Here is a 19,790-nt window from a genome sequence, read left to right as displayed (position 1 = left end):
CCCCTCAGCCCTGGCCTGGGCCAGGCAGGGGGTCCTGTCCTCCCAGGGGCTTGGTCTCTGTGTCCCCTCCCCAGTGAGCACAGTGCAGATTTCCTTTGGGTTCAGCACTGCCGTGGCTGGGGGTGCTCACACGGGGGGCTGTGCCCCCTCCTGTGTCCCACTGAGGCAGAGTAACAGCAAGCACCACTCTTGCTCCCGCTGTAAACAAAACCACTGCAACAGCCTGGTGGCTCTGCAGCTCTGAGCACCTGGATCCACGGGAATGTTCCAGTGGCAGGAGCGTGGCTGGGCAGCTTTTCAGGAGCTGCGTCTCCCTGGGGAGGCCAGGGCTCTTTCAAATCCCAGCCCGGCGCCGGGCAATCCCCAGTGCTTCGGCAAAACGGGCTCCTCCCCACCCTGCTAACCGGGATTTGGGTGAAAAGGAGCCTTTTCCGAGGGCAGCCGGCCCACCTGGGCCCTGGCTGACCCTCACCAGGGCTGCGATTTCTCTGTTACAAACGAGCAACACAAGTCACCCCTCGGGGTAGATGGGGCTGGAATTGCGCGTTTGTGGTCCGTGCTCGGTTCTTTCGTGCTGGGAGAGGGCAGAGCCCCCTCCCCACAGCCAGACCCTGCGGGTGGGTCCCGCAGGAGGGGCTGGGAGCTCCGGCAGCCCCACGTACCCCCAGGTGTGCCCTAATTGCTCCGGTGACCGAGCGATCGCCGCCGTGTCATTACCGTGATGGATGGCAGCAGTTAACGTGTCAATGGCCATTACCGGGGGCTCGTGTTTTCGCTGGATTAATGAATCGACACCGCACGCCGGGCTCCTCGGGGCCGCGGGGCCAAGCGGGGGGGACAGACGGGGAAAGCGGGCGGGGGGCTGGCAGCGTTTGATGGGAGGGAGAAGAGAAGGGCAACGCTTGGGGTGACAGCATCCTCCCTGTCGCTGCTTGCGGGAGATGCTCCCACCTGGAGAAGGGAACCGGAGGATGGCTGGCGCTGCAGGGAGCAGCCTGGCGGGGAGACCCTTCCCCCAGCAGCCGGGGGTCCCCGCGCTGCGCTAGTGCTTTAAGAGGCTGGCAAAGCCGGCGGCGGGCTTCCCAGCTCCTCTTCATGCAAAACTTCCCCGGCCCCGGCTCTCCTCCTCCTCCCCCTTTTCCCCCCTCCTCCTCCCCCTTCTCCACCTCTTCCTCCTCCTCCTCCTCCTCCTCGCCGCGGCTGCGGTGCGCGGAGCGCGGCGGGTCCCGCCCGGCTGCGGCTCGCTCGGCTCCCGGGCCGGGCCGGGGCTGGGGGGGCCGGGGCCGCCCCCGCCGCACGCCGCAGGGCCCCCCCGGGCTGCCCGCGCCCCCGGGCCGGGGGCGGATCGCGGCACCGGGCACCGGGCACCGGGCGGAGACGGGGCCGGCGGCGCCGCCAACTTGGCACTGCCCGCGGGTAAGTGCGGGCGGCGCGGGGGGCGCGTCCCGGTGTCCCCGCACCTTCCCCCGCGGCTGGAGTGCCCCCCGCTCCCCCTCCCCGCAGCCTCGCCGCTGCCCCCCTCCACAACGCTCCGGAGAATTTTCCGCCTTTCCTTCTATTTTTGGGCAGGGGGGGCTGCGACAGCGGGGGCTGCAGCCCGGAACCCCCAGCGCTCCCCCCGCTCCCACTCATCGCGTTTTTCATCGCTGGGCACTGCGGAGCGCTGCCCCCTCCTCGCCCCGCCGCTCCCCCCGCCAGGGGCACGGAGGGCACCCCCTGCCCCGGTCCCCAACCTGCCACCTTTGTCCCCAGAGGTGCCCGCTGCCCGGCGAGGGCCCCGCGAGGGGAGCCGGGGGGCTGGTCCGGCCGGAGGGGGCTGGCAGGGGTCGGGGCAGGAGCAGCGGGCAGGGGGGGGTGCCCGTGACCGGGGGCTGCCCTCGCCTCGCCGCAGCGGGCAGCGCCCGCAGAGCCGCCGCAGGGCAGGGCAGGGGGGACAGCAGAGCGGCGAGGGGCCGAGGGCGCTTCCCCTGCCAGCTCGGAGGGGCTGTGGGGGTACGAGCCTTCCTCGGTACCGGAGCGACCCCTCGGAGCCCCCCTTGGCCCGGGGCCGGTTCCTCTCCCGAGCGTTCTCCCGCTCCTTGGCGCTCTCCGGGCGAGCGGATCTGAGGCGTCGGGAGCCGCTGGGGAAGTTGGCAACCGTGAGAAAAAAGCGGAGAACTCTCCCACTGCGTGCCCGGGTGCAGCCCCGCCAGCCGTCCTCCTCCTCCTCCTCCTCCTCCTCCTCCTCCTCCTCCTCCCCTCGGTGTGATGAGTTTTGCCGTGCTCTGCCAGCCGGGTGATTTTCCGTGGGCTGCTCCGGCGCTGGGGGATGCCCGCTGCCTTCGGCGGCGGCTGCGACGGAGAGGCTGCGGGTGAGTCACCGCCTTTGCCATCGCCATCGCGCTGCAGGTGACCTGTGGCTCGGGGCTCGGCGGGGGTGGCACCGGGCAGGGCTGGCGGTCACCGCAGGAGCCCACGGGCAGTGGCCGTGTGCCCCGGGCAGGGCTCGGGGAGGGGCGGAGGGATGGAAGGATGGAAGAGAAGGAGCAGAGCTGATCTGTTGAATGCAGCGAGGAGCTCGGGAAAACACCACGAGAACTGCCAAAAGAAAAAGCTCGTTTCCTTCGCCGCGTTTGTGCCCTGTAAGCGGCGTTTATCTGCATCAGCAGCGGGGGATGCTCTGGGGATGTGCCGGGCTAGGCTGAGGGGGAGAGCTGGGACAAGACCCTTTCCCCTGCCACCTGCCACCTCTGTGCTGGGGGGCTCGGTCCGATGGGATGTGCAGAGATCCCTCCTGACCGTGGCCAGCCTGGCCGGGCTGGAGGGACAGTGCTCCTGCTGGGGGTGGTCCCTCGGTGATGGCAGAGGGTCCCCATGGGCAGTGGCGGCTCCAGCTGCCCCAGGCTGGGGGGCTGCAGGCAGAGCCCTTCTGAGGATGCCATCAGGCGCTGGCTTAGTGGTGCTGAGCTGCACCCCGGGGTGTCAGAGCAGCATCCAGGGCATTTTCCCATGGGAATCCAAGCTCGACTGGAACCGTGGCCTGGCCCCGCATGCCAGGGGCAGCATCGCCCTGCGGAGCGGCCTAACGGCTCCCCGAGAAAGAGCATCACGTGCTTCAACTTTGGCATCAGGCAGGAGGAGGATGGATTTGTCAGCTCAGCCACCCCCTTCCAGCTCTTCCCAGAAAGGCAACGGCTTGAAGAAGTGGCAGGTCCTAATTATAACATACGTGAACCCGCGCCCGCCGCCCTCCCCGGCTGCGTGCCCGCTGCGGGCACCGGCTCTTCCTCCCGGGCACTGCATCTCACAGAAGGTTTTCCTCCCTGCAGTTCCCTGGATGGCCCCGCACAGAGCCCGGCTGAGGATGGGGGTCTCAGGAGTCACCGCCGGGGGGGTGTGGGCAGGGGCTGGCACTGCCCGGCCGCAGTGTTGGGGCGTGGGCGTGATGGGGAGCGGGGACCCCGCGCGCTGCCGCGGGCGCTGCCGGGCACTCGGGCCGCGCTCTCGCTCAGAGCCAGCGCCGTCCCAAATTGCAGATGGCGATAAAAAATTAATTGCGGGATTCTGCTGCACGTGGCAGGAGCGGGGACCAGCGGCGGCTCCTTCCCTCCCTCCCTCCCTCCCTCTCTCCTTCCCTGCCAGCTGGAGCTCTGTGCTGGCTGCCCGCGGACACCTCGCGCTCCTGCCCGCAAGGTGAGCTGTGAGCTGCTGCTGCTCCTTCTCCGCTTGCTCCGGGGCTGGATCCTGCTCGCCTTCCCCCCCTGCCGCGCCAGCCCATCCTTCAAAGTGAGGGATTAGCCCTGACCTGCTTGGCAGCGGGAGGGAGGCGGAAGGAGAGGGCTTGCTGCAGTTAAGGACATGTAGAAGTATGGGGTGATGAATGTTCCCTGGGTCTCGTCTGCACTCTACGGGAGCACTTTTGGTTGGACTTCAGCATCCTTCAGGAGATGCTCCGGGGCACTGAGGTGGGTGGCCATACCCAGCTTTTCCCCACCACAGGTGCTGGCAGGACCTGGTTGCAGAGAGGGCGAGTTTGGCACTTTGATGATGAGCTCGGGCTTGTGCGAGCGTTGTGCTATTGGTTCATGCATCGATTGAGGGGTTGCTGGGGCTGGGGCTGTGTTTTGGAGCTCGCTGGGGCTGTTTGGAGGGCACAATCTGGGGTCTCTGCTCTCTGCTGCCTGCTGAGCCGTGGCCTTGCTTCTCCGAGCGGATGCCGGGGTACTGGACCTGAATACTTAAGGTTTTGCCTGTCGGGAGAGAACTTAACCTGGCATCCCCTCCCTCTGTCCACGTCTCAATTCTGCTCTACTTCATGGAGCTTTTGCAATTAAAAAGACCAGGAGCCAAGCAAAGTACCCTGTAGCTGCTTGCAAGCGGGAAGAGTGAGTGTACACTAATTGGGATATTGTGCTGCCTGCTGGCTGGCCCTGCTTGCTGGAGGAAGAGCAGGTGGGGAAAGAAATAGCCTTGATTTTCAAAAAGATGCTGTGGAGCTGGTAGGAACCAGCGTGGCTTAAGCTGGCACAGCCCTCCCAGTGCCAGGGCTGGGCTGGATTCTCTGGTGCTGGTGGAGCTGGGCTCGTTGGCAGCTGGGGATGGGTGCAGGTGAGCGCTGGGTGCTCTTGGCCGATTATTGCTGCATCTCCTGGGCTGTGACCAGCTCAGCTTCTGCTGGGTTTAACGAGCCCCAGGAAATGCTCTGGCTTTGAACTGGAGATGATGGATCCTGCTGCAGCAGAGCTCTGGGGAGTGGGGTCTGCCCGGAGTGTGTCCCCCTCAGTCCAGCCCGGGCAGTGCTTGCCAGGACGTGCAGGAGGAGCTGCGGGAAGGAGCCACCGAGGGGATGCCTGGGGTGGCTGGTTGCTCCTCCAGGCACTGGAGAGGGTTTTGCAGCAGGAGATCTCTGTGATGTGGGGGAATTTTTAATCAGAGTTTGATTTAATGGAACCACAGAATGGTTCGGGCTGGAAGGGACCTTAACGCTCACCCAGTTCCAGCCCTTGAAATGGGCACGGACACTTTCCACTAGACCAGGTGGCCCAAGAGGGGCTCGCCTGCCCAGCTGAGCCCTCTCCTGTTCCTTGCAGGGCCCTCCGAGGCTGACGGTGCCGGTGGCCCGGTGGCCACCACTAGAGGGGAGCAGGATGCCACCGTGCCACCCGGCCCGTGTCCGGGGCGCCGGGACCCGCAGGGCTCTGCCTGTCCTGGGGCAGCAGCACCGGCTCCCTCCGCCCTGGCACTGCCCAGCCCACCCTGGCGCTGCCCAGCCCACCCTGGCTCGGGCAGGGGATGACCCACACCCGGGACATCTCGGTTTGCTTGGTGCTTGTGCCGCCTCCCAGGTCGGGCTGTGGCACAGCCGGGATGAGGGTGATGGGAGGGCTCTGTCCTCCCCGATGCTGTGCTGGTGGAAGTGGGAGAAAACAGAATTTCTCCTTCCTTCAGGCTGGGGTAAGCACCACGCTGAGTGATGATCCCACCCTGTTATTGTCACCCTCGTGGTGCCCCTGTGGAGCCGTGCAGGTGGAACAGGAGGGTGGCTGTGACCCCTCGCTGCCCAGTGTGTGTGGGTAAGGATGTTCCCTGCTCCGTGAGCACCTGCTGTGGGCAGGTGTCTTCCTCCAGATGTGCACCTCCCTCCAGATGTGCCCCTGGTGGAGCAGCTGCTTTGGGGAGGCTCAGGCACGGTGGAACCAAGGTCTGGGCTGTGTGGGAGCAGTGAGCTGTGTGTGGCTGAGGAGCTGCTGGGGACAGGTGGGGGGGACAGGGGGGCTCATCTGTCACCCCTTGGAGCAGGGGCTCATCGGGTAACTCCGGCTCCATCTCCCCCGTGAGGGATCCGAACCAGCTCCCTCCTCCTCTCCCCATTATTTGTGCTTTCTTCTTGCCTGCCGTGATATTTTTACCTTCAGTTCGTTCAGATTATATGATCAAAGGAGCCACAAAGGGGAGAGAACAGAGAGGGAAAAAGCTTAAAAGAAGAAAGGGAGAGGCAGTGGGCTCTGGGGGCACTGCCAGCTCTGCGGGAGCTGCCGTGGGCTCTGAGGGTTTTCCTGGGAGCAGCTCCATGGTGTGAGCATCCCACCTTTGATGGGCACAAGTGTTGCAGCTCCAGGGAGGAGGGTGGGAGAGCTGACCTGCTTTTGCCTGGTGCGGGGCTCTGAAGGCAGCTGTGGTGTCTGAGCATCCCTTCATCTCCCCATCCTCCTCCTCAGCACGGGCAGAGCCTGACCCGCTCCCAGACCGTGCAGGAGCCACATTCCCCTGCTCCGTGCCCACTGGTGATGCGTGGGGTGGTCCTTGCAGGGGAGCAGGACCGTGCAGAGGTCTGATCCCTGTCCCTGATCCCCATCCGAGCTGGGCTCTCCCGGCAGGCTGGGGCGGGGGTTTTGCCGCAGCAGCATTCCCAACCTCCTGCCTTTGGAAGCACGGAGCTGGGCACCGGGTAATTCTGGTTCCTTAAAAGCCCCGGCTGTCAGAATCGCTTTGGAGATGGGCCTTCAAGCGGCTGCGGCGGGTGGGGAGGTGCATAATTTATGGAGGTGAGTTGAAGCCTGGGTCCTGCTGGCTGGGATGGCTGCGGAGCGGGAGCTCCTTGGGGCTGGTGAGACTCTGTCCAGCCTGGGTGCCGACTCTGGGCTTGAGCTGAGATTAATTTAAGCTGTTTCCTTGGTCTCACTGTTGCTGCTCGTCCTGCCTGGGGAATGCATTTGCCTGCTCGGCTCCTCGCTGCTTTTGGAGCCTGCATTAATCATGCGCTGCCCTCAGCATCCATCAGCGGCTGCTGGGAGATGACGGCGGGGATGGGCATGAGGGCGAGCCGGCCTCGGGGGGAAACTGAGGCAGGGGCTGTGCTGCTGGGGCAGGGACAGCTCAGGTACTGTCGATATCTGCTGCTGGAAGCCGTGGATAAGGGAAGCAGCTGCTGGTGCAGGAATCAGTGCCCTGAAGGGAGAGCGACAGGAGCGCGGGGCTTTGGGTTGTGACTGGGATCTGGAACGCTGGGTTTCGGCAGTGCCTGGCTCTAGCTGAGGATGCAGACCTCAGTCTGTGGGCTCCGGACAAGTGGGATTGTGGAAGGTGACTGAAAAACCAGCTGGGAAAAGTAGGGGTGTTTTAGGATAGGCAGGGACCAGGGCTGGGGGTGTGTGTGGGGTTTGCTGCACTCTGAGCGCTGTCTTGGGACACCCTCTCAGTTCCCTTAAGAAGGGACAGGGTCTCAGACCCCCCTCTGAGCTGGTCACTGACCTGTGCTGCTCTGTGGGGCAATGTCCCCGAGGCCCCAGATCTATTTTTTGCAATAATCCCCAGTGCTTATTTCCACCATCTCCCTGATGAAAGCCTGGAACAGCCAATGTCCTTTTCCCGCTCCTGCCTAATTTTCTCTCTCCCCTTTTCCCCATCCCTCCAAGGTCTCCGGAGGAAGGACCCGAAGCTTTGCGTGGGCTCGTGGCTCTGCTGCTGCCTCTCCTCTCCGGTGTAGCCATGCAGACCCCAGCACCCTCCTGCATCCCGACCTCCCGCTGCTCCCCCGGGGCCGGCAGCAGCGTGGGGCGCCGCTGACGGAGCCGGAGCCGGAGCGGGATCCCTCCGGAGCCATGCCGCCCGCCCAGCCCAGCCCGGCCCCCTGAGCGCCGCCTTCCCGGCCCGAGCTCTGCCCCAGCACGGCCTTGGCGATGAGCGGGGGTCACTTTTGCATGGAGCGTTTGTCCTTCTGCCTCCTCCTGAGTGCCTGGAGCTGGGGGTGGGCGCCCGGCGGCGCTGCCAAGCCCAAAGGCCAGGGCTACCCGCACATGAACTCCATCCGCATCGACGGCGACATCACGCTCGGGGGGCTCTTCCCCGTGCACGGCCGGGGCGCCGAGGGCAAAGCCTGCGGGGAGCTGAAGAAGGAGAAGGGCATCCACCGCCTGGAGGCCATGCTCTTCGCCCTGGACCGCATCAACAACGACCCCGACCTGCTGCCCAACATCACGCTGGGCGCGCGCATCCTGGACACGTGCTCGCGGGACACGCACGCCCTGGAGCAGTCGCTGACCTTCGTGCAGGCCCTCATCGAGAAGGACAGCACCGAGGTGCGCTGTGTCAGCGGGGGACCCCCCATCATCACCAAGCCCGAGCGGGTGGTGGGCGTCATCGGCGCCTCGGGCAGCTCCGTGTCCATCATGGTGGCCAACATCCTGCGGCTCTTCAAGGTAGGGCTCGGCCAGGTGAAGGGAACCCCTCGGCAAAACCCCCGCGGGTGCTTTGGCAGCGTTTCTGCACGTGTGCCTCTTCCTCCACAGCCGGGGGGAGGCAGAGCTGGCGCTGTTAAAATGCTTCTCCTGCCTCCCCCGGGTCCCTGGGGATCCCTTCCTCCATCCCTCTCCGCTGACGACACTCGGAGCAGGAGGATTTTTGTCTCATCTCCCCCGGCTTTGTGGCGCTGGTGCTCCCGCTCTGTGGTGGGGGCTGGATGGGAGGTGGGCTGAGGGTGGGTGTGGAGCTGATTCTGGGGGATGCTCCTTTGGGGGTGTGGGTTATACCCCAAAATGTAAATCCCACCTGAGCCAGAGGGCTGGAGGCAGCGATGGCTGATGGCAAGGGACAGCTGGGGCTGCTGTGCTCCAGTCCAAGAGGACATCAACCAGGCTGGGGACATTTGTCCTGTGCCACCAGCCCCAGAAGTGCTCAGGCTGTGGTGGGATGAGTAGGGCTCTTCCTCTTGCTCTGTGCGAGCTGCAGGAATGCTGAGGAGTTGATAATTCCTTTCCCCCTTGCTGTACATTCACTTATCCACAACCACGTCCCTGGGCTGCAGAGTGTGTGAACAAGGGTGCCTCTGCAGAAATGAGGGAGAAATGTAAATATTCTGCGCCTCCAGTGGCAATGGGGGCCCCATCCCATCTTGGCCTTCTCCCAGCACCTTTAAACCCCTGTGTTCTGCAGGATTGGTGCTGTTTCCCCCTGTCTTTCCCCTCCTCTTCCTCTGCCAGCCCAGCGTGCTGAGAGCTGGGTCCCCTCCTGGGAGGGCTGGGAGCTGTTAAGTGAAGACGGAAGAACCAGATCGCTGATGGAGTTTGATTTTTCTGGGTCCCTTTTTTTTTTAAAACGTGTTAATGTTCCAGGCGACGAGTGAGAGGGCTATTCAATAATTAAAATAATATAAATTAGAGGGAGTGGGAGGAACTTAAAAGCTATTTGCCAAGACAAAAAAGATTGAATACTTGTTCTGGAGAGGAGGAGGAGGGAGGCTGGAAGTGGGGAAGGAGGCAGGAGAGTGACAGTCAGAATAGTTGGGGGCAACTGAAGTCTTTCTAGGTTCTTTTGTTTTTTTCCCTCAGCCTTCTCCTCCAGTTTTGATCTTTGGGCAAAGAGGTGTGACCTGTTCAGAAGGATGTCACTGAGCTCAGGTGCAGCCCTGCCCCAGCTGAGCAGCCAGGCACTGGTGCTGCTGCTGGTGCATCCTGAGCACTGAGAACTTTAATCCAGAGCTGATCCCAGCCCAATAGGGCAGGGAAGAAATGCAAATGAAGGGATGAGCAGGTAGACGATGGAGACTTCAAAACCCCTTGGGAGAGGAGAATAAGGAAAATCTCAGCCCTTCCTAGACAGCAGGGAATCCCAGTGGGGGGGTTGGTGCCCTCCTCGGTGGTCCCAGCACAGGGACACCATTCCCATGGGACTGGGGTCATGTCTGGGCACAGCCATTCCTGCAGCAGGCAGGGGCTGGGGGTTTGGGGGGTCTGGAGGCTCTTCCCCCCGCCATGACCCGAGTGCGGCTGCTGCTCTTTGTTATTCAAACACTGCTTTTATGGCAGGGACATGCTTAAAATGAGAATAAGGCGACTTCCATTTCACGCCGCCGCTGACCTTTAAGCGTGGGTGACTCTGCTCCGAGGTTCAGCAAAGCACTGACTGCCTCGGGCACAGGCAGCTGCCTCTGGGGCATGGCACTTGCTGGAGCTCTGCTCCCGCTTGGGCCTGTGTTGCTGTGTCCCTCCTGTCCCCCTCGGTGCTCCCCCAGGACGGGGACATTGACAGAAAGTGCTGGGAGCTGGCACAGGGGGTCCCTCCCTGCGGGGTGTTGCAAATGCCCTCTGAGTGCTCTGGTTTCTGGAGAGCTCAGGTGGTTCTTGGGGAAGGCTTCAGCACATCTGGGAAGGCTCTGGCACATCTGGAAGGGCCCCAGGATATCCAGCAAGCAGCATAGAGTGAATCAGAGTCCACCAAGGTGAGGAGCCCACACAAGTCCAGCACAGCAGCCCCCCCAGTTTTCCCCCTTCTCTCCTGTGGCCATGAGCACTCTGCAGGTGCTGTTCCTGTCTCAGAATGATGCTCTCCCTGCTGTTGTCCCATCCCACACTCCCTCCTGTGCACCTCTCCCTGCTCCAGCCCCTGCACAGCCCTCCCTGCTCGGCTGGCCTTGCTCCTCCCTGCCAGGGCTTTTGTCGCTCCTGCGCTACATAAATAAATAACGGGTCCTTCGTTAGCTGCCGCCTCCTAATTAAAGCTGTACATCAGTGGAACAACTTGCAGATGCGGCATCCTCTGTCCAAGCTGGTTTCATCACTCCTCGTCGCTCTGCCTGCAGAAAATCCTCTCCCCAAATCCGTGCTCTGGGCTCTGTGTGATAGCATCTCCCTGGCGTCACTGCCGGAGCGCTCTGGCTCCTTCCAGCTCCTCCTCACCCCTTGCTGCTGCCTCTCCAGCCCCAGCTCTACCCACTGGCTGCTGAACCACCACAGCGGTGATGGTGTCAAGGAATCCAGCCCCTTCTCCTGCAAATGGGATGCCCTAAAAGGGATCTGAGGTGCATTTTTCCTCCCCATCCAGAAAGAGCTGTGACAAGTCGGAGCGCGAGCGCTCAGCGTGGGGTGAGCAGCCAGAGGATGGCTTTGACACGTGCCAGGCACTTTGAGGCGGCTGTTTCCTCTCCGTGGCAGCGAGTGCAGGCGCTCTCTGCAGCGCAGGGCTGTTGTACAACATGAATAATTCACCTGGGCACGGCGCTGCCCGCGCTGCAGCCGGGCACTCGGCACCCGCAGCCCCGCGAGGCTGCGCTGCCTGGGCTGCCAGGTGCAGAGCTGGGTCAGGCCCTGGCTCTGAGCCCCTCCTGGCAGCGCTGAGCCCCTCCTGGCAGCGCTGAGCCCCTCCTGGCTCATGGCAGGGCGCCCCGAGGCTGTGGGGCAGTGGGATGGAGGGATTCAGGACATCCCCACTTAGCAGGTAAAAAACCTTCACCGAGCGGGAAGGGGGACGCTCTGATTAATCAATCACCCGCCGCTGCCACTTCATTTCCTTGCTCTTCACTGGGCTTATTGAAACAAATCGCAGCTGCCTGGCTCCCCTGGGCTGCCCCCAGCCCTGAGGGGTCCCTGGGCACAGCTTGTTGAGGAGGGGTGGGACAGGTGATGGCAGGGATCAGGGACAGCATCCTCCTGCGCCTGCTGTGCTGCCTGGAGTTTCAGCTCTGCCTTTTCCCTCTCCGGGGAGATGCCAAGGGCTGCATCCTGGGCCTGACCCTGTGCCCAGGGAAGGGGCAGCAGGATGGGGCTGCAGCTCCTTCCATCCCAGCACTGAGTTCTGAGCAGCCCCTCCCTGCCCCAGCCCCTGCGGTGCTTTACGCTCTCCCTAATTAAAAGCTGCCATCCAAATGGCTCGATGATGGAAATTCTAATTAAATCAATTCCATCTTGTCGGCGAAGCAGGGCTTTGCATAAGATATGCATGAAATTAATAATTATGGGGAGGGAATTAGCTGCTCCTGACCCTGTATCTGGCATGGGGGGGTTGGCGCAGGAGCCCCTGCTTGTGGGGTGCTCCTGACCAGTGTGCTCAGCTCTGGCTCTGCAGTGGTTTTTGGTTGGTTTTTGGTTGGTTTTTTGGTTGGTTTTTTGGTTGGTTTTTGGTTGGTTTTTGGTTGGTTTTTTGGTTGGTTTTTTGGTTGGTTTTTTGGTTGGTTTTTTGGTTGGTTTTTGGTTCTTCCTGCCTGCTCAGGCTGATGTTGGCATCAATGGTTTAAGCCTGAGCTGGGATGTGCTGAAATCACCACTTTTGCCTAATTCTTCCCAACCTGGGGGGATTCTGTCTCTTGCCGGTGGAGGAAACACCACAGCAGCTCCTGAGCCCCATTAATGATGGGTGATAATGGAGGGCACCAAATGCAGCTTTCCCAGTGCATTTGAGGTCAGTCACACCAGCCCATTGACCCTGGAGGAGCAGGATGACATCTCCAGCCCCGGCTCCCACCATCCCAAGGGATGTTTCTCCAGTCTCAGGGCGCTTTGGGTGATGATTTTTGACTCAAAACAATAGAGGAAAGGAGGTTTTCCCCCTGCCCTGGGATTGCTCCCTACTCTTGGTGGGACAAGGAACTCTTGGGGTGCAGGAGAACTGGTCCTACTAATTTCCTCAACACAGGAGTGTTTGTCCCAGGCTGGAGATGAGCCAGACAAGGGACCACCAGTGCAGCAAATTTGCAGTTGAGAGATGTTTCCAGCTCCCTCTTCCACTGCATCCTTCTTTCTAAGAACCTTGAATTCCCTGCCTGCATTTTGCTTTTATGTACCTAAAAGGACTTTTGTCTTTTATCTGAGAAAATAGCTGGTGCCAGGAGTTGGGCTATCAAAAAGGCAGAGGGGGGAAAAGGCAGAAGAAATCTATGAAATGGCCATTTGGGAACTGGTATTTTATTTTCACTTTCATCCAAGGCAGAGGAGCGAGGGGAAAAAGCCCTTTCCTTTTGTTTATTAAAATGCAGCTTCCACTCCACAGCCTGTGGATCAACAGGTATTTTCTGGGCTTTGCTTTCCAGCTGAGGCTGCAGCAGGATGGGCAGGCCAGGGGTTAATCCAGGCTGTTGGAGCTTGGGTGGGATGGCAGTGGCGTGGGGAATAGCTGGGACCTCTCCACCTCCTTCCGCTGTGCTCTGTGGAAGAGGTGAAACCAAAACACTTGGCAGGGGAAAAATCATTGGGAAAGGAGCCTCTGGAAGGGCAGGGGTGCATCTCTGCCCCCAAATCACCTTTGATGTGGGCACTGCCTCCATCCCGAGCCCGTGTCCCTCCTGCAGGCTGGGCAGGGAAGGGAAGGGGCTGTGCTGGGAGCAGCCCCCCTGCTCCCCCCGGGACGAGCCATTGCCAGGCGAGCTCCTCACCTGCTGAGCAGAATTTTAATGGAGTCTCATGCACCGGCTCCAGCCAGAGATCCCCAACGAGCGGATCAGAGCCCCTCGGAACGGAGCACAAAGCAGATTGTCACGGGGAGTAATCCTATTTGTGCCTTGATAAAGATTCCTTCCTCTCCCTCTCCCACTCCTGCTTCATCTCTCCCTTTTTTTCATCTCCTGTTTTGCAGGCAGGTAGAAGGGTGGCTGCTCCTTTCCAGGGGCCTTTTAGCATTCAGGTGGAGTCGTGGGTTTACAACGCCAGAATCGCATTTAATAGAGAGAGGCAGGAGTGGGAGAGGGGAAATCACAGAGAAACAAAGGAGAAACTGGGAGATGCAGGACTGGAGGGGAATGGAGTGGGGCCAGGAGGGTTGGGACACCCAGCCCTGGTGCACACCTCATCCCTGGGCCGCAGCTCCCAGCTGGGCTCCCAGTGAGGTGGCTGGGGCTTATTACACCAGCTCTGATTCCAACAGCTGGTGGGGAGAACCTGGGCTTGATAATTTAATAAGCCTTTTCCATCTTTAAGATAAATGAGGATGTGTGGTGCGTTTTGGAAATGGAAACTGCTGTGTAAGTGTTAAACATTGCCTGATCCCACGGTGCTAAATCATTCCAGTGTGCTGGGAGAGGTGCAGGGGCTCTGGTTAATTTAAGGGGCTTATTTAGGGCTGGCAGGGGCAGGATGGGTTGGATCTGTCCCTCCTGGGGAAGAAGCCAAAGGGGGACCCTGGCAGTGCTGGCCAGGGCAGAATTATATTTTTTTTTATTTGGTCTCTCCCACACTGGATTCTCCAGAAACCCTTTTGGGGTCCTGCTGGGTGTTCCTGAGCTGCAGGTGTTCCCCAAGCCCCTGGAGCACCTGGTGGTGGCACATACCCACCTACCCCGTGCTCATCCTGAGTTCTCTGCCCCAGAGCAAGGCTTTGGGACCGTGGGCACGGCTGTGGGGTGGAGATCATCACCTCCCTGCCCTGATTCTGTGCCTTTGCCTCCTCCATCCCAGATCCCCCAGATCAGCTACGCCTCCACGGCGCCGGACCTGAGCGACAACAGCCGCTACGACTTCTTCTCGCGCGTCGTCCCCTCGGACACCTACCAGGCCCAGGCCATGGTGGACATTGTCAAAGCCCTCAAGTGGAATTACGTCTCCACCTTGGCCTCTGAGGGCAGCTATGGTGAAAGCGGGGTGGAGGCCTTCATCCAGAAGTCCAGGGAGGATGGTGAGTGGATCTCTCCCAGGATGGGATGGAGGGATGTGTCTGGTTGGGCTCCTTGGGCTGAGCTGGGATGGGTGCTGTGCTTTGGGGGATGGCCCCGAAGCAATGTGGGTTTTGGGGCTGCCCAAACAAGGATCCAGATTTTCCAGCAAGGCTTGGGACCAGCAATCCCGGGCTGCCTCCAGCCCTGCAGGCTGCTTTGGGGAAGCATCTCCAGATCCCACGCTTTGCTCCCCAGCTCTGCCGAGCTGGTCTCACCCCTCCCTCTGTGCCTGAGCCACGGCGCTGGGCGCCTTCCAGAAGACAAGATTTTTACAAATACTCCCAGGTTTTAACAGAAAATCAAGTTGGCACCAGCACGAGCTGCGCCCAATTTTAGTGGAATTATCCCCCAGGACAGGTGCTTTAATTTGTCTATGGGCTTTGGACAGGCAGAAAGTCCGTGCTCAGCAAAACTCTTTGGGAGGATTTGTCTGGAGGCAGAAAGCGTTTTGCTGACGGGAGCTCTGGGATGCTTAGGGGGGATTAGCAGCCTTGGGAGCAGCGCAGGAGCTTGTGGGGACCTGAACACCAACCCCAGGATGGGTGAGGAGCCCTGGGAATGGCTGCTGTGGGTGCTGCTACCGCAAACCAGAGGTGCCCAGGGACCCCACAGAGGGGCTGGCACAGCCCTGGGGTCCCTCCTGGCTCTGGCATCACCTCAGCCCCCCAGCACGGGGTGGGACGGGAGCTAAAGGGTGTTTTTTGAGACAGTTAAACCCCTGCAGGGCGCAGGCTGCTGCTTATTACAGGCTTAAGTGTGTCTGAATGGCACATTAGGTTCTGGCAAAGTCGGTGGGACACCGGCCTATCCAGAGCCAGTCAAACTGCGTTATGGCCTTATAAATGGATAAAGGGAATAAAAACTTGGAGGTGACGAGCTCCTAATCAAAGCCCTATAAATAGGAGCGGCGTTAATTCCGTCTGGCACCGGAGCCGGCTGTGCTTTTAGCATGCGGAGGAACCCATCTGGGGATCCAGCCCGGGAGCTGCTCTTCAGGATTCTCACTTGAGAAGTGGAATATTTTTCACGGGGCTGTGGCTTCTCGAGGAGCAGCGTGTGGGGATGCTCTGGAGCGGCGGCTGCAGGGGATGTGTGGGGCTGCGGGTGCAAAGGGGCTGTGCTGGCAGGTTTGGGGATGCTCTGCTGCCCCATCCGTGGGTGCAGCCCCCACCCAGGGGATCTGTGGGACAGCTGAGGGTCTGCACAGATTCAAACCCACGCTCCTCCTCCACTAAGCAGCAGCAAGGAGTGGTGGTTGTGACTGGTGGTCCTGCTGCGGTGTGAGCTCCTCTCCTTTGAGGTACCTGTGGTTACCACGAGCTCCTCTAGCCAGATGTTAACGATCTGACAGCGTAATTGCAGAGTAAAGGAGTGCACAGGGAGCCGGAGCAGCCACGTGTTAATCCGGGGCTGCTGCAGTCCTGTAATTTGGGTATCCACATAACCTGGCGATTATGTGCATTAGTGATAATTTAGTTATCAAAAAGCAGATTTCCACGGTGTCTGCAGTGTGAGGGCAGCCCGTGTGGTGCCAGTGGTGATGCTGCAGCCCTGACATGCTGCAGGAATGTGGAGATTTGTGGGAGCCGTCTGTGGGGCCCTGGATGGGCCCTGAGCTGCTCGCTGGAGCATCTCCCTTGGGAGAGAGTGTGGGGTGTCAGCCACACTGCTTTGCCCATGGAAATAGAGCCACAGACATGAATAATGGTGAGGCTGGACCAAAACTGCGCTTTTTCTTTTTTTTCTGCTTTATTTTATGTATTTAACCCCCCCAAGCCGTGCCATCTGTGGTGGCCATGCCAGGCTGGAGAAAGAGCAGGCTCTGCCCACTTCACCTCTCTGTCTCCCCCTGTGCAAAGGGCTCTGCTGGCACCAGACACTTTTACACAAGCACAGAGCCATTGGGAGGGGGGTGAAAGATCTCTGGGACATTCCTGGCTCTCAGTTGCATTTCTCCATCAGCCTAAAGGACCCTGTGGTTTGTCACAGCTCCCAGGGGCCTGTCAGAGGGACGGACAGGGCTGCCAGCTGAGCGAGGATCTGGCCTGTGCCAGGCTCTGTCAAGTGCTGGAGATTCCCCATGGGGGCGTTTATGCCAGGGGAACAACCCCAGCCCTGTTCCCAGCCCCCCACGCTGGCTGTGCCCGGGGGTCCCTCACCCACTGGGCTCAGGGTGAGCAGCTCCCGCTCTCCTCCCCACAGCGCTCTGCTTCATTTCTCATGCCGAGCCCGAGCCTTCAGAGTCGGGTTTTATTTCCATCAGGCAATAATGCTCATTGCTGTCGTTAGCAGCTCGCACTCAAGCTGTTTGCTTTCTGATGCATTATCAACTTGACCTTCAGTTTCAATTTTTAGCAGAGCCTCGCGTTGAAGCTTCGCGGCGCGGTGGAAAGCGGTTCTGCTTGAGGCACAAAGCGACCTCCGACAGCGATGCGGGGAGGAAACTCGCCCTGGAGATGGGTTATTCTTGCAGCTGGGGCTGGCCCTGGGCTACCACAGCACACTGACCTGGGTGGCTGTTACATCTTTATTCATTTATCTTTTTATCTTTATCCGTGTTTGCGGTCGCTCTGGTGATGGAGCTGTTGGCCCCTGGTGGTTGCTGGTGGCTGTGCTGGTGGCTGGAGAGTCCTTATTCACCAGAGCGCTGCTTTTCGGGTTTTTAGCATTGCAGAGATGTTCAGTCTGCAAAGGACGCGTTTTCTTCGGCCATTTTAAAGTGTTTTGAGTGCATTCTGCTCCCAGTATCCATCCTGCTCCCCCAGAGCATGCTGCACTGGCAGTGGCTGTCAGCTGGATGGCAGGGACAGCATTGGGGTGTCCCTGGTGTCCTCACCTCCAGCTCCTCTGTCCAGCATTTCCCTATGCCCCTGACCTGTGGCATCGCTTTGGTGCTCAGGCCCACCCAGGACCCTCTGGCTCTGTGTTGTTGAGGTCTCTGCTGTCTCCAAGCCCTTGGAGATGAGGGCTGGGATGGATGCCTGTGTAATGGAGGTGGCCTGTGCCACACCTTGGCTCTGGGAAGAGGGGGATATTCCCAGCCCAACTCCTTAGTCACATACCTGGATCAATTTTGGTGCCATTTCCCCCCCTCTATTGTTTCACCCTTCACTAAGTTTTCCATATTTCTAGTGAGGAGCCTGCTGTACATTTGTGATGCGTTTGCTCATCCCCATGTGACATCCCTGGCTGTCTCTCTCTGGTTCCAGCCGGGCTCATTACTCGCGGTGGCTGCACCAGGAGGTCGCCCCCAAAAAGCCACTCCCAGATCTTGAGGCAGGAGCTTTGAGCTCAGCATTTCAGTCTGCAGTAGAGGGCCCTGATGGCTTCTTCTGTGATCATTTGCTTCCTGGAGGCTTTGAGGCAACGAGTCCCGGGGCAGGGGAGCAGTGAACCGCTCCCAGTGAATCAGAATTTCATGGGAAGGCTGGAATTAGGAGGGGAGCTGGGGGTGGGAATGCCATCACTGCTGGGCTGATCCCTCCCTGAGGTGCCCAGGGTGGGGGGAACATCCAACATCCACATCTGCACGGCTGAGCCCATCCCTGCTTTACCCCCTGAGCCAGGTCCCTGCTTGCTGCAAGCTTGGCAGGCTCTGCTGGCAGAGCCCCCTGAGCCAGGAGCTAATTAAGCACCGGCAATCAAGAGGGGAAGCCGGAGTGGCTGCGCTCCCACCGAGCTTTAATGGTGGAGATTAAACCCTGACCCGTGTTTGACAACAGGAGTTCCCAGGAGAGTCCCTGCAGCCCCGGGGGAGGACTGGAGGGATGGAGGATGGCACAGGCAGCGTGGGAAGGGGAGGTTTGAAGTGGCCTCAGGCTGGGTTTTCCAGGCTGTTTTTTGCCCCGTGTCCTGTGGCACCAGTGGTGAAACCCATGGGATCTCATCTGAGCATCGTCCAACTGCCTGGCCCCAAACTGCCTCCAGCAGCTGCCTGTGGGGTGTTCCCCCCATCCCCAATATTCCTGCTCCTCTTTGTTCCTTTCCCGAGCTGGGGGAGGAGGAGAGGGGTCCCCATGCCTCACCTGCTGCCTTCGCCCTGCGTCACACCTTGTCCCAAGTCAGGGAGAATGCTGTGCCACCCTGCTGGAGAAGGGAGAGTGGTCACCTCCTCGCCATTGCTGCCACCCCTCGCTTTGATTTCTGGCTTTTGAGGAGTGTTTTGACTAAATGGATTTTTGTGCAAAGACAGTGGGAGCATCACTGGGCAAATCCCCTTCCCAAACCACGCAGCCACTGCCCCCCTGACACCCTGGACTTCTTGCTGTTGGTGATTACATTTTCATTAATTAAGGAGATGAAAACATTGCCAGCATCTGCTGTGGGAAGCAGGGGCTCCCTGGCCCTGCAGGCTGTCACCTGGAGGAGCTGTGTTCCTCGTTAGTTTGATTTAACGAAGCAGCCGAGTAACATCACGGTCATTTCTGAACTGCCATCGATTTAACCTCTTGTTTATTTATGGTCCCATCTCCTCTTCCACGTGTGCAGGGAGATGTTCCCTAGCACAAGAGGCTGGTGGCACTCAGGTGTGTGCCTGTGCCAGCCCCCAGCTGCCACTCCTGTGTGCACGCTCCTGCCTGGCCGTGCCAGGGCTTTGGGAAGGCTCTCGGTGTTTGCAAACTGCTGCTTTTGTTGGATTTTCTCCACTGATTGCCATGGAAACTGTAATTAAGCTGCCTGGTGGCCCCTGGCAGTGTGCTGTGACACCCTGGCCTGGCTGGGGGCTCTGTGGTGGCCAGGGTGAGTGTCCCCAGGCTGGGACGTTCCTGTCCTGCTGGCGCTGCCGGCTGCTGCCCGCCTCGCCTGGCTGATCTGTCTGTTTATCCAACTCCCTCCTCTCCATCCATCTGGCTCCCCATATGGGAAACAAGCAGCAAATTGGCCCAATTTTCTTACCACAGGAAAACAAACCCCCAGAAAACCCCTGGAAAGCCCCAGCCAGGTGGGGGATGCTGTGCCCCATCCCTGCAGCTCTCCCTGCCTGCTCAGCACCCAGCACATCGCCCTTCTCTTGGGTTTTGCCAAATTTTCCCAGTTTTCCTGCAGCCCTGGGAGGCAGTGAAGTCTCCTGGAGCCTGTCCCCACCCTGTCCTGTCCTGCTCCTCTCCAGGGCCCTGCTCTGGGAGTCTCTCCCAGCCACAGTGGTAATTATGCTGACCTTTGCTTGAGCTGCGATCTGTTAGTGGCAGGAGGCATCAGCAGTGTCATTTACTATGCAAATTGAGCCCATCAATTACATCCAGAAGGTCCCACAATGTTTAATTCTCTCTCCCATCTCTCTCTTTATTGGCATCTGCAGAAATGCAGGAGCAGGAGGGCTCTGCCTTTTAGGAGCTGGAGGTTGGGAGCCCAGCAGTGAAGTGTGGGGGCTCTTCCAATTGTCTCTTTTAATTTT

General features: G+C 60.0%; 1 protein-coding gene across 4 annotated transcripts in view; it reads left to right on the top strand.

Annotated features, from left to right (window-relative positions):
• Positions 1–1,339: 1,339 nt before the first annotated feature.
• The window catches only part of GRM4 (glutamate metabotropic receptor 4), a 34,808-nt gene continuing 16,357 nt past the window's right edge, over positions 1,340–19,790 (top strand). For 2 of the 4 annotated variants that reach the window (XM_058039930.1, XM_058039927.1), the window contains exons 1-3: positions 1,340–1,416; positions 7,395–8,177; positions 14,139–14,355. In XM_058039930.1, the coding sequence (XP_057895913.1) occupies positions 7,659–8,177; positions 14,139–14,355 (736 nt within the window). In that variant the 5' untranslated portion in view covers positions 1,340–1,416; positions 7,395–7,658. Of the gene's footprint in view, positions 1,417–2,244; positions 2,352–3,649; positions 3,673–7,394; positions 8,178–14,138; positions 14,356–19,790 lie in introns of those variants that run through there. The other 2 variants (XM_058039928.1, XM_058039929.1) reach the window with 2 other exon arrangements.

This window comes from Melospiza georgiana, chromosome 23, assembly GCF_028018845.1.
Source record: "Melospiza georgiana isolate bMelGeo1 chromosome 23, bMelGeo1.pri, whole genome shotgun sequence".
Classification (NCBI taxonomy): Eukaryota; Metazoa; Chordata; class Aves; order Passeriformes; family Passerellidae; genus Melospiza; species Melospiza georgiana.
This window is presented reverse-complemented; position numbering and strand designations above follow the sequence as displayed.